The sequence below is a fragment of the Myripristis murdjan genome, chromosome 12 (assembly GCF_902150065.1).
Source record: "Myripristis murdjan chromosome 12, fMyrMur1.1, whole genome shotgun sequence".
In the NCBI taxonomy this organism is placed as follows: Eukaryota; Metazoa; Chordata; class Actinopteri; order Holocentriformes; family Holocentridae; genus Myripristis; species Myripristis murdjan.
Window position 1 is genome coordinate 8,665,942 of NC_043991.1, and position 13,255 is coordinate 8,679,196.

The 13,255-nt window shown below is 41.2% G+C and overlaps 1 protein-coding gene across 2 annotated transcripts in view; it reads left to right on the forward strand.

The window, feature by feature from the left end:
- Positions 1-13,255, forward strand: part of cacna1bb (calcium channel, voltage-dependent, N type, alpha 1B subunit, b) — a 191,225-nt gene that overhangs the window by 126,054 nt on the left and 51,916 nt on the right. The window contains exons 22-28 of one of the 2 annotated variants that reach the window (XM_030066133.1): positions 1,007-1,045; positions 3,858-4,607; positions 5,544-5,749; positions 6,525-6,651; positions 7,656-7,785; positions 8,587-8,646; positions 8,995-9,101. In XM_030066133.1, the coding sequence (XP_029921993.1) occupies positions 1,007-1,045; positions 3,858-4,607; positions 5,544-5,749; positions 6,525-6,651; positions 7,656-7,785; positions 8,587-8,646; positions 8,995-9,101 (1,419 nt within the window). The remainder of the gene's footprint in view (positions 1-1,006; positions 1,046-3,857; positions 4,608-5,543; positions 5,750-6,524; positions 6,652-7,655; positions 7,786-8,586; positions 8,647-8,994; positions 9,102-13,255) is intronic. The other variant, XM_030066134.1, reaches the window with a different exon arrangement.

Sequence of the window (13,255 nt, forward strand, 5' to 3'; positions counted from 1 at the left end):
CTGTCCTGACCCTGTCCTACTCCCTGCATTTCTGGAAATCCTCCGGTGGTCTGCTTGCTTGTTGAGATGTGCTTGGAACTCAAGAATCCTATGAAGGTGTAAAACTAAAGTGCAGTCCTCTGTCACTACGTCTTCATTTCAAGTCAACAGACACACAATGCGCTTTTAACAAATGGATCATCACAAAGTTGCTCTGCAGAGCAACAAATTAAAATTGCAGATGAGACAAAACAGACCAAACACATATAAACACATCACATATTTAAGTATGAGGACAGAGTTTGTGTGCACACGCATGTGTGAGCATTCATACTTGATGAACATTCCCATGTGAATCACAAATAATTACGAGCAGTTATGAGCCTTTTAGCCTTGGAGCACTTCATCGAGAGCAAAGGCTTTCCTCTTTGTTGTGTGCACCCAGAGTAATCCATCCCTTAGTGTGCTCTGTGATGTGGATAATTTGTATATAAATGTTTAATTTCTCTGAGCGCAGCCAATACCCCAGGCAGTTTGGCATTTTCACTCTGCTTGTTATCTTGGACCCCAGGGCATCACTTTAAAAGACAATATCAGCCCGGGCCAAAATTAAATGCAGCGTCCAACTGTTAGTTTGCTTGTCCGCCTGGTACTCTTGTTGACTCAATCGATTAAAGTGGAGATGCAATGCCAGAGATGTCAGTTTAACATCTAACCTCTTTGAGATAACACAAATCAAACAGTGGATGTAACTGTAATGTCTTTGACATCGCCCTTCTTGTGTGCTTTTGAGCATGTGTGTGTGTGTGCATGTGTGTGTACGTTGTGCTTATTTGTGCTTTGCCTGTTCTGTTAATCAGTGTGTCTCAGGAAAGTCATATCCCAATCTGTTTAGTGTTCTTGTACTAAACACATCTGTCGCCAACCTCTCTGTCTGGCTGATATACCTGTATGTCTGTTCCTCACCTGTCTGTCTCACTGTCTGTGTTGCTGTATTTGTCCTCTGTGTCTTCTATCTATCTTTTAGGAGTTATACTATCTACTCTCCCGCCCGACGAATCTTGAGGTACAGGTGACAAGAGGGAACAAACTTAACTAATCCATAAACTCCCATGTAAATAATCGCATACGTGCCAAAACAGTATGTGATGCATTCATAAAAAAAAAAAAAACTAGATGAAAACATGCACGCATCGCATATTTTTGACCTTTTCCTCATCTCTGCCTAGATTGCTGTTAGTGAAAAATATTCAGATACTCCATTCCACCTGTCAGTGTGAGCTCTCAGTGAGCTTTTTTATTTATTTATTTATTATGACTAACGAAGATTAGATCATACAGTCTGAGAATGAATTTCAAATTAGTTCCACCCATAGCACATTTCACATGCATTTGCACCAGACCTGGATCAAATAGAATTGCAAAATACTCTCCATGAAGTGTTTTAGTCTATGTATGTGTCGAATGTGTGAGGTTTACCACGTCGGACAATATTTGATATTCAAAAATGTAAAATATTCAAATGTAAACAAGATAGATAGATAGATAGATACTTTATTCATCCCGAAGGAAATTCACAGACTATGCATCAGGCATTTTAAAGGGCTGTTTTTGACTGCTACCTAGAAACCAGTCCAGTGGAATAATAAAAAAATAATAAGAAGAATAAAATATAACAAATAGTGTGTTTGAGGGTACAAACTGTTTTTTGTTTTTTTGTTTTTTTTTTAAACCATTTCAAATTTGATCAGGAAAGTTGGTAAAAACAAAACAGCAAAACAAAACAAAACAAAACAAAAAAATGAATACAGAACTGACAGACCAATTAAAACACAAGGAAGCAATAATCTACTGCTGCTAGCCTGATAAGTTTGCTGATGAGGCTGACTGCAGTCAACAAAGCCTGGCAGCCGTCAAATCATCACTGTTTTTGCAGAAGTCACTTTAGGCAGGTAATTTAATTTTTGGTCTTTACCTAGTAGGTATTGAGATGAGTGCTTCCTATACCTAGATGGATGGATAAATGTTACATTTTGTCAGCTACGTATACAGGTTTAGCAGCATGCAGCAGTTAACATAATAGCTAATGTGAGCCATACAGCACTCTGCAGTCAAAAAGATGTAGGCCTGTTGCACAGTTGTTCATAGTACGTGCATTATTGCATATACAGTAAGCCTCAGTAAGGGAAAAAATCCAGTGCTTTTTGTTTGTGCTTTTGATTTTTTATGCTTCTGCTGTACCGGCCAACAAAATCCCCCTTGGCTGAAGCATCACATTGTGCTCGCCATTGTAGCAAAAACTTATCTCTAGTTGACAAAAAAAGGCACATATCATGAAGACAGCACTTCAACCGGGTGATACGGCTCGGAAAGTGTACCATAAAGTAGGAAGGCAGCTTTACTTGGCAGGTGTAAGTTCCCAGGGAGGCTGGTCTCTGCTTATGCTCAGTAACGGAGCTTTATGATGATTCTGCATGCACAGTTTGAAAAATCTAACCTGAATTTATGACGCATTCAGTCAAATCTGAGGAACATATCTGGAGAATGGCTCGCCGTCTTTCTTTGAGGTCAATTTTTTGTCACTCTCTCCAAAGGCTGGGAGCCTAAGTACGTCTAGACCGCGTATAAATCAAGTAGTCGGGTGAAGTGACAGGGTTGAGGTTTGATTTGATGACCAAAATCGTGGTTTGTGTGGTTGCCATCTCCTCTAATAATGTAGAATATAATTATAATCCTCCAGTCCTTTTCTTAGAAGAAAAGGACTGCCTCACTTTGCAATATGCTTGTCAATCTACTTGTTACTTACACTTCCTGAAGTAAGCATATGGCTGAGATTGGCCAGAGTGTTTTGTTTGTTTGTTTGTTTTATATAACTATAGTCTTTTTTTTTAAATAGTACATTAAACAAATCCACATTAATGAAGGCATTTTTATTCAAATGGAAAAAAAAAAAATGCTTTTGTCCTGTTGCTTTTTGGATCCCACTGCTCACCTCATTAACAAAGAACACCTTCCATTTAGTCCATTCAGTATACATTAGCATAATTTTTTTTTTTATGATTTACAGCTTACATAACACTATTTGATCATTTCCATGATCACATAAACACCATCAACCTCGTACTCCATGTAGGTTAAATCAGTAAAATAAATGCTACGAATTATTTGCAAGTGCATGTTTACCCCAGATTTGATTGACACCAACACCAAATAGTGACATAAATAATAGAGGAATTGACATTGCCTCGACTATAACATCTAATAGATGGTATGGATATTGATCACCACTAGTGAAGATTTATCAGTGAAGAATGTGATGGCATTGCTTTGCTGTGTGTATTCAAACATGACCACGTGTGAAATTTTTGGTCCTCAACCATTTTCACGGTTGAGGACTGAATATAACACTGACTTCCTTTTTTGTTGGTCTTGATACGATAAGAATATGTGAGAAGCCACAGCAACAGACTAAAGAAATGAGCTGCTGTACGGCTCCGTGTTACACCCAGCCATGGTAAATTACAAGTTTACCATGGTCCACATATGTGCTGGCACATCCATACACCATCTTGTGTCTCTCTCTTTATTTACTTTGTCGACTTGGAAATGAACGAGTTTTCATTGACAAGAAATAGTTTTAATCTAGAACGTGAGTCCTTGTGAGTCCTCGATTTAAAGAAGATGGTATTGTTATGGATGAAAATCGTGGATGGTGATGTTTACTTAAACACCACCAGGACCAAGGCTGTAAATGAGAGAGAGAAGGAGAGAGAAAGAGAGATTAAAAAAAAAAAAAAAAAAAAAATCCGTCCATTTGTTTTTCACTGTTACATGATCTCTTTCTCTCCATTTCCTGTCCATTTGATTCCTGTGGGCAGTAAGGAGCAGCAGCGGTCAGCAAAGGCCATGTCAGTGTGGGAGCAGAGGACCAATCAGCTGCGGAGACACAACATGAGGGCCAGCAGCGAGGCCTTGTTCAACGAGCTCGATCCTGAGGAGCGCGTCCGCGTGTCCTCCGCCCTCCACCTGCGTCCCGACATGAAGACCCACCTGGACAGGCCGCTGGTGGTGGAGTCCAGGAACGGCGACAAACCCCGGCCCCCTGAAGGAGGCAAGGAGGACTTAGGGGAGCCCCTGCAGGACGGGGTGGGAGACGCCCTCCACGCACACTCCAGAAAGCACCACCGCCACCGAGACAGGAACGGGGAGAGCAGGGATGCAGGCGACGTCCGGGGTAACAGGCACCACACACATCACAGCCGCAGCAGAGACCACCCCGATGGTCCCAGGACTAAAGAAGGGAGAGGGGACAGGAGCCGCAGCCGCGAGGGCGGGCAGGGACACAGGCACCACCGCCAAGGAGGCTCCCCAGAGGAGGGGATGAATGAAATACGAGCAGGGGACGACAGGGAGCACCGGCATCATCACTCCCATCGTCAGCTGAAAGAGGGAAATGGGGCCCTGGCAAACGGGGCAAGGGGAGAGCGCAGGGGAAGAGGACAGAGAGAGGGAGGAGGAGGAGATAGTAATGGGGAGAGGAAGGGGCGCTGCTCTCGCATGATCAGAGCCCAGTCTACTCTTGATGGGGATGATTGTAAACGGAGCAGAAATGGAGGCAAAGCTCATAGGTAAGACCTCAGATACTAAACCGTATTTTCAAGGTAGGATATGCTGATGTTATTGCAACATTGGATGCCGTTTTAAGTGGTAACCTTTCACATGTTTAGACTATTAAAGAACTTTTCAAAAGTATTTTAAGTGGTCTGCACAATAAAAAAAAATGCTTTAAAAAGTGAGACAAAACTTTCTATATTTCTGTAACATTTGGACAACCCTCAGCCACACTTTGACACGGAGACACGACTGTGTAAATGCTTCTCGTGATACATTTTTGTGCATCTTGTACTTTTGGATTGTGCTGTTACGGTTTTGGAAGGAACATTCATTCATTCATTTTCATTCATACATTTTCCAAGCTGCTTATCCTGATTAGAGTCGTGGAGTGCTGGAGCCTATCCCAGTACTCACTTGGCAGAGGAAGTTAAACATTAGTAAAATTTTCCAAACATACTTGTACTTGTAGAGCGTTATTGTTGTGCACTTCTGTGTAATACACAGGATAAAACACTGAAATAAGGTGCACTGAGGATTATTGGAGTATATCTGTCTTTCTGTCTTATCTAATTAGTTTACAGATAAACATACTTTACTCCCTGCTTCAAATCCTTTAGTATCAAAATCAGAATTCTTTTAATCACCAAATATATTACACATACATGAATTTGTTGTTTGTGATGATTTTATAGTCATAGAGGCAGCTTTGACTGTGCAGACTGAAAGGTACATTACAACAACAGGATTTTGTTTACAATGAAAGTAGATTATGCAAGATATGCTCGGAATAGGACACTATTCCTGGTGTGTGTCTCAGTAAATGAGTTTTTGTTTTGTCTCTCAAGAGGACAAAGTAAATTTCTCCTGTGGATCATGACAGAAAAAAATGGAAGATTTCGGAAAGCAGAATATGGCGATGCCTGTGATAAAGTACAGTTCTCCTTCCCCAGGGACAGACAGACAGATGCTGAGGAGGATGGCCTTGCCTCCAGTCCTGTGCAGCCGCTGGTGAGCAGCCTGTGTACCGGGGACAAGCAAGAGGATGCTGACAACCAGAAGAACTCGACCCGGGCCAGCCAGGCTGGCCTCAATAGCAGCACTATCCACATCCCTGTCACCATCACCGCCCCCCCTGGAGAAACCACTATCATCCCTAGTTAGTACTGAACCTCACCATCGCCTCACTCAGTATTGGGAAGGTTAACTGAGGAATAAATCTATTTAATCTGTTTTAAAAATCTATATCTCTTACTGGTTTGTGATTCACTGATTAATAGACTGCTTTCAGCAGGACAATCCATTAGATTACTCCACTATAGAAATCTCTATATAATCCGATTACCTTAAATTACATTTGCTTAACATGCCTCAGTGACATATAGTTTTTTTTTGTCTTTTTTTTTTTTTTTTTTGTAATCTGATTACTGTAATCTTATCACAAGGCAGAATATCAGTTATTCCTAATCCCTTAATTAAGAAAAGAACAAATGTAAAGCTTCATACTTTGTTCAGAAGAAACAAGATGACACTCAATAGAGTGCAGACCTCTGCTGAGGTCACAGCTGGAAGCCGGGGACCTGTTTTTGCTGAGCCTAACCCCCCACTGGGCAATGCTGTTGTCATAGGAGATTCTGCACACAGCCAGTCAGAGTGGAAAGTTGTTTAGTGCCTCCATGACCCCTGACCAACCTCCCTGCTGGGATCATGACATTATGTGGATGAATCTGGAAGCTATGGCTCTGTTTGTGCTAAACATCACCCGGCGCCATGCTCCCTCACGGCCAATTGGCCTGAAAAGTTAATCGTCTCTTTGCTGTCCCTTGACCAACTTTCCCACCAAGTTTTATGCCGGTCTGTCCACTAGTTTTGAGTTTGTGTTGTGAAAATGAATGTTAAATTTATATTTTATAATCATTATCTTTTTCTTTCAGTGAACAACATAGACTGTGACAACCTCCCTCTCACTGAAGAGAAGAAAGATCTGGAGGAGCAGGCAGCTAATGGGCCGAGACACATCCTACCCTACAGCTCTATGTTTGTCTTTGGGCAGACAAACCCGTAAGTCATAATTTGGAGATAAATGAAGAGGACTGGTGTAGAATTATGTTGCTGATTATGTTGTGGTACTCGATTGTGCAAATGAACAGGAAATTGTTAAAATCTGCACAATATCAGTGGGAAAAAAAACTAATTAAAACATCACATGGTGCATTGAAACAGCTTTTGTCACAGCAAATGATAAAAAGGTAGCTAATAGGGAGTAGGTTATACATTTTCAACCCCAAATCCACATACAGTGAAAACGTTCATTTGTATTTGCATCCTTTCCTCCTCACTTCTACAGGAAACATTAACATCTGTACAAATATACCAAGGGTTAGCAAGTTTCAGGCAAATCTCGTGTGAGATGTAGTGTTGTCAGATCAGTGTGATTACATGGGCTGCTCAAAAAATTCAAAAAACAGACAGGAAATTAACGGCTGGCTTTCTTTGAACAATGTGTCTTTGTTGTTTTCCTTTTTCTTTCAAATAAGAGGATCTTTGTCTGTTTCCTCATTGTGCATTTATTCTTTGTAGCAATTTTAAGAAAAGTATTGCCTGTGTTTTTCATTTTCATGGTTCTTTATGCGCAGAGTACAAGAGCCAGCAAAACTCTTGGAGAATCCCAATTGTACACTCACAAGGTTTTACGGTTCTGAAGATAATTGTCAAATTACTATAACCGTTAATGCATAACAAGCACTATGCTATGTTTTTCAGAAGCTGAATTTATAATAAACAAATTGAATGCATTATTTTTCGGCAATAGCTTCTTAGATCTGTTTGTGCACAGAACTTATTGATTCTACGGAGGAAAGTAGCTCAAGCTGAGTCATGCATGTTTCCCTCAAGGCTGTCACATGTCCACCTTTTGTGCATTATTTTGACAGAGAGGGATTTGAGTGTTGTTGTGTGTGTGGCCTGTTTTGGGACGACATGTCACAAGAATTTACCAAGCGAGCTGTCACTGCTCTGTGTGTGTGCATGCATGCAAATGTGCGTGCGTCCGTGTGGTCACCCAGGGTGCGGAGGCTATGCCATTACGTGGTGAACCTGCGCTACTTTGAAATGTGCATCCTGATGGTCATCACCATGAGCAGCATCGCCCTGGCAGCCGAGGACCCGGTGCAGGCCAACGCACCGCGCAACAACGTGAGTCAGACTGACATCTGGACTTGATAAATAAACGTCTGGAGATGCACGATGGCACAGTGGCTGTCAGACTCATGCAAACACACCAGTACTTGTATGCAAATGTGTGCGCTACACATGCACACACACACACATACGCTCAAACACGCGATTCTCATTCCAGCTGAGTGGCTGATTCATTAGGACTGATTGAAAAGTCAGATGTCTAGAAATCTTCCTAATAACTTTTGACAGTTTGCCCATGCTGAGAAGCGACGGGGAAGAAACACAAACACATACCAACACAAACACATTCGGTTTTGTTTTTTTTTTTGGCTTTTTGAATCATTTTTGGTCAAGCGCTGTCACTCGGACGAGAGAGAAATTTAAATGAAGCACCAGCACGTCCACTCTGCTAAAATGCTTCAGGACTCTGCACTTTTTGATCTCCATATGACAGTTAGCCCATGCTGAGAGCAAGGGGGAAATGTACGCGCGCACACACACACACACACACACACACACTTGACTTCATTAGTCCAGCTGACAGACAAGCAGAACTGATGAGTATTCTGTCTGGGCTCTGAGTCGATGGTTGTGTTGTTTGTGTATGTTTGTGTGTGTGTGTGTGTGTGTGTGCAGGCATTTGTGCCAGGCAGAACAAAGTTGAGAGATCTTGAGGCCTCTGACCGGGCAGGAGGAGGAGGAGATCTGTTCCATTCACGCGTTGGAACCGATTTCAAAGTGTCTTAATAAACTGAAGACATCTGTCACGGCATCTGTCACACAACCTAAATCGGGTGTATTTTCTCACCGTTGCAGGTCCTCAAGTATCTGGATTATGTGTTCACTGGAGTCTTCACCTTTGAGATGGTGATTAAGGTGAGAGCGCTGTCAAAATGTTGGATGTTGCACTCAGAGTATCAGCGCTGCAGCTTAGCTTGCAGCATCTTGCAGCTTTGATTTGCACTGTGAGCGGAAGCGAGCGCACGTTGGACAGCCGACGGGTGTTTCAGCGTCGGGAGGTGGGAAGGAAAGAGAAAGATCCACTGGTGGGCGAGTACTCAGTAGTGGCGTCGCTAATTGACTTTTTGGTTTTACTTCATCTTCCCTGTGTACTAATGCATTAGTATTTTGGACCATTCAATAAGAGAAGTAGTGCATATGGAGGTAATTAGGATTTGCATTGTCTCACATTGTCATTCTGTTGCTATTATTCTGTTACTCCAGATGATCGACTTGGGTCTGCTCCTCCACCCCGGCTCTTATTTCCGTGACCTGTGGAACATTCTGGACTTCATTGTGGTCAGCGGCGCTCTGGTGGCCTTCGCCTGCTCGTGAGTCAACTTTTCCTGTATTTTCGCAAATTATTATGAAATGTTGGTGCTTAATTTTAATTGACATGAAGCCTCCGTGTATATTATCAATATCTTTATATGAAGAGTTCATTTGCAAAAACAGATAAAAGCCATTCTTAAATTGAATACACCTTTTTCACTTATACTGCTTGGAGTACACACACACACACACAAAGCATGATTTGGGGTAATAAAAAATATGCCAGGCTAAATAAACATATAAAAATAGAAATAAATATAAAGTAAATTTTAATAAAATTCCAAAAAGTTTAAAAAGGTTTTAATAAATTCAAATGAAGATATCTGTTTTTGCAAATGAGCTCTTCATATCTATTTTTAAAAATGTATTTCATGTAATTTAAGGACAGATGCAACCTGTCATACTTTACAAAATCCATCTGAGGAGCAAGCTGGCATGCAAACACACTGGAGCTACAGGAGATGCCCCAGCTCCTGTATTATTATGACTTTCAAAAACAACTTAAACATGTTCATCGGATTATTCCATGTGTGTTCTTAGGCTTTGCACACTGCCTGGACCTATTTTGCCCAAATGACTCTCTAAAAGTCATGTTTCCGTGTTACATAAACTCTGCACAGCCGCTCCCTCCCAGCAGTCTAATGGTCTAGTGGTGTGTAGTTTGGCTAATAAGTGTGAGCTTGGGAAGGGCATGAAGGGAGGGAAGGACGCAGGGAGGGTGAAAGGAGGAGAAAGAGTGCTTGGTTCATCTTAGTGCCAGTGTGCAGCTGTTCGCTCTTGGTGGGGAGTAAAAGATATCATGGGCTGTGCACTGTAGGGTCAAACTGAAGTGATATTATCTGCACACCTGCACATACAAGGATAAATCAACTGCCTCTTGTAATTGCACATAACCTCCACATCAACATCTGTAAATTTGCTGAAATGATTTGCACACAAAAAACCTTCCCTATATGCAGATGTACATACATCATTGAAAGACTGAAAGAAGGAAGCACAGAGGAAATATATAATTTAAACTTTTGATTTGACCACAAAGGACTATCAGTCATATTTATTTACAATGCTCCCCTACTTGTCAGCTGTAAGCAGAGGAGCACTCTTGCCATTCAGCAAAGCAAACAACTAAACTCAGCAACTTCTTGTCTCCATTTTTTTTCCACTTTCGTCTTACCAGAGCACTTAACGTCAAATGGACCCAAAAACCTCTTGTGCACTTTGATCATGGAGCACATTTGGTATTAATGTGTGAAATTTAACCGTTTGTAACAGAGCAACAGTGCATACATGCCAAGTATTCACTAGATGGAATTACCTATGCCTAGCAGTTTGCACAGAGCAGTTATTCACATTTTTTTGAATGGGTGTGAATTGGGGAAAGTTATCCTTGACTTGTAGGTTTCCATATTTCGTACACAATTATGCAACCAATAATTGAGACAGACAGATATGCTCATAGTTATTGATGAAAAGTCAAAAGGAAGCACTGGTGGGACGGGCATGCTGGTCGCTCATGTGTTAGAGAGCATATCACATAGCAATAAGACTAGCTCCCACACCCCGCATCCCTTTTTTTTCTTAATTTCTTGGACAAAGTTGCACCAGTCCCCCCAGATTTTATGGACTGCAGATTTCAAGTGCCTGCATCATCTTTGCTCTAGAGGACTTGATGCCACAGACAGAAACGTTGCATAGTCCCTTCAATGTTCAAGCAGCCAAATCTCACATAAATGTTTGTGAAGGTCTTCACTGTGTGTCAGACCACATTTGGTTGCATTCTGCGTCTTTACCACAAAGCTACATGAGCAACTTTCCGACTGGGAATATGGAAGGCACCATTTGAACCGGAACAGTCAAACAGTGAACCAAGGCTCTTATTCCTCATGAATATGCAAATTCATGCGACAAGGTGCTCCGAAATGTAATCAGATCATCTACCGTACTTCATAGAGGGTAGCTGCAGATCACTGTGCTCACAAGGATGTGTCTACACTCAGACGGACACACAAACCCCTTCTTGACGACATAATGTCTACATACCATGTTCCACGGTGGTGGGACGCGAAAACAGTCTCGCAACACATCACTACATTCCTTCTACAGAGACTCAAATTTGACATTCAAGGCTGTATTCTCCAGGTGGGTCTGCAGCTGAATTTGTTTCTGAACAAATGTCATATTTTGTTATTTGCAGTTGTTATCTTCACAGACATAGTCACGCTCCAAGACTCTTATTGACATTTTCTCCGTTTGTGTTTGTGTTACGTAAGTGTTGCATTTACATACTGCCACAAAGGGTTAAGTAATTATGGAGAGTAATTTAGAATAATTCGTAAAGAGACCACTAATGAGACTGCTGTGGCCCTATAAAGGAACATAATTGCAATCAACATAAAGCAATATATATCAGTTTTAATATGCTGTATGTTTATGATGGACAGCATGAGTAGTGATTCTGGCTTTCATTAGCGTCTGTGGATGATTCTGCAAATCCACCTCCGTTTTTAAAACAGGCGAATTCATCACGGATGATGTCTAATCCAGTTAGCATCTTGTTGGTATCATTACACTTGCGAGGCTCGTCTTGTTTTGCGAGGCCGCTCCACCTCGTTCCACATTTACAAACAGACTTCATCAGCGTGAGCACAGCCTCAGATCTGTCTCAGCGCTCGAAAACATTCATCTGGTCAATCAAATCCTTTTTTTTTTTCTTTTTTTTTGCCCATTCCTAGATGTTGATATACAGCTACAAGTTGAATGCCGCCTCTCGAAAAGGATGATGACATTTTTTTTAACAATCAAAAAACATAGAGTCTGCACACAGAATTTAAAAAAGTAATCGAATCGACATTTCTTCAATCTTCAATCTTCAAGGATCTAAATATTAATCTGATTTGACATTCAATTCTTGGGAGTTTTTAATTATTTTTTTTTAATCTCATGAAATTACAGCTGAAAAGTACGCAGACACACACAGAGGCTGAGGGTGCATATGTTTGTGGTTGTTCGTGACTAACACACACACACACACACACACACAGAGGCACAAACACAAACAAAAGCTCGCAAAGTGAGATAATAAGCCACCTGAAGCATACAAACCTGCAGTGTGGGTCTCCAGGGTAAGAGGGAGCTGGTGTAGTCTCTTTCAACCCACACTGTCAATTATTTTGCATCCAGCTCCAGTGTGCATATTGCATCTGTCCTAAAAATCTCCCCGGTTCCAGTTTGTCACCTGTGTAAAGCTGCTTCGCGGTGCCTCCTGTCGCTCTGTCGCTCTGATTTCCCTCTTTCTTGGGCTAACTGCAGATTGATGCTTCTGTGTGTTTTTATCTGTTTGCTCACTCTCTCTATCTCTTCTGTCTTCTCTCTTTCCTTCCATCTTCCTCTTTTGTGGTTTGGATTGCTTTCAGGAGCCTCATGGGGTAATGCCTGCTTTCTACGTCTGTCTGTTTGCTCGTGTTTTCGTTCTGTTTGTGTCTTTGTCTGTCCCCCTGTCTTGATCTAATTGTCCCTCTGAGCCGGTGTCGTCTATGCAGAGTTTAGAGGTGTGTATGCAGCCTCCTTCTCACAGCTCACTCATATTTTCAACAAATGCCATATTTTGTTATTTGCAGCTCTTATCATACCAAACCATAGTCACGATCAAAGATTCACACTGACATTTTCTCTGGTTTGGTTACATAAGTGAGTTTGTGTTACATCTGTATTAGTACAATTATTTGTTTTTTCCCGTTTCTCTACAATATTTCATGTGCATCAGCGACAACAATATACATACTGTAATGCACAGCAGGGCAGCACAGTGAAGGAGTAACTGTACTGTCGAAAACTAAAATTTAAACAATGCAAGTTTTCAAAAAATGGAAAAATGTTCCTAACAGATTTCTTTACAAGGGAATGCACTGCTGTCCTTAATTTTCAGCTTGCAAATGAAATTAAATGAAAATCAAGGAACAATCGCATTGCCATTTATAGGTATATATGACAATAATCAACTTCAGATTTAAAAGGTATCAGGTTAGGAAAAGGACTTATGCAGGAAGAACAGATACCATATATTTATATTGTAACTTTGACAAAAAAAAGTTATATTTTGTCAGTGTCTTGCTTTGCTCTAATGCACAGATCATCCATGGAAATGTATGTTTAA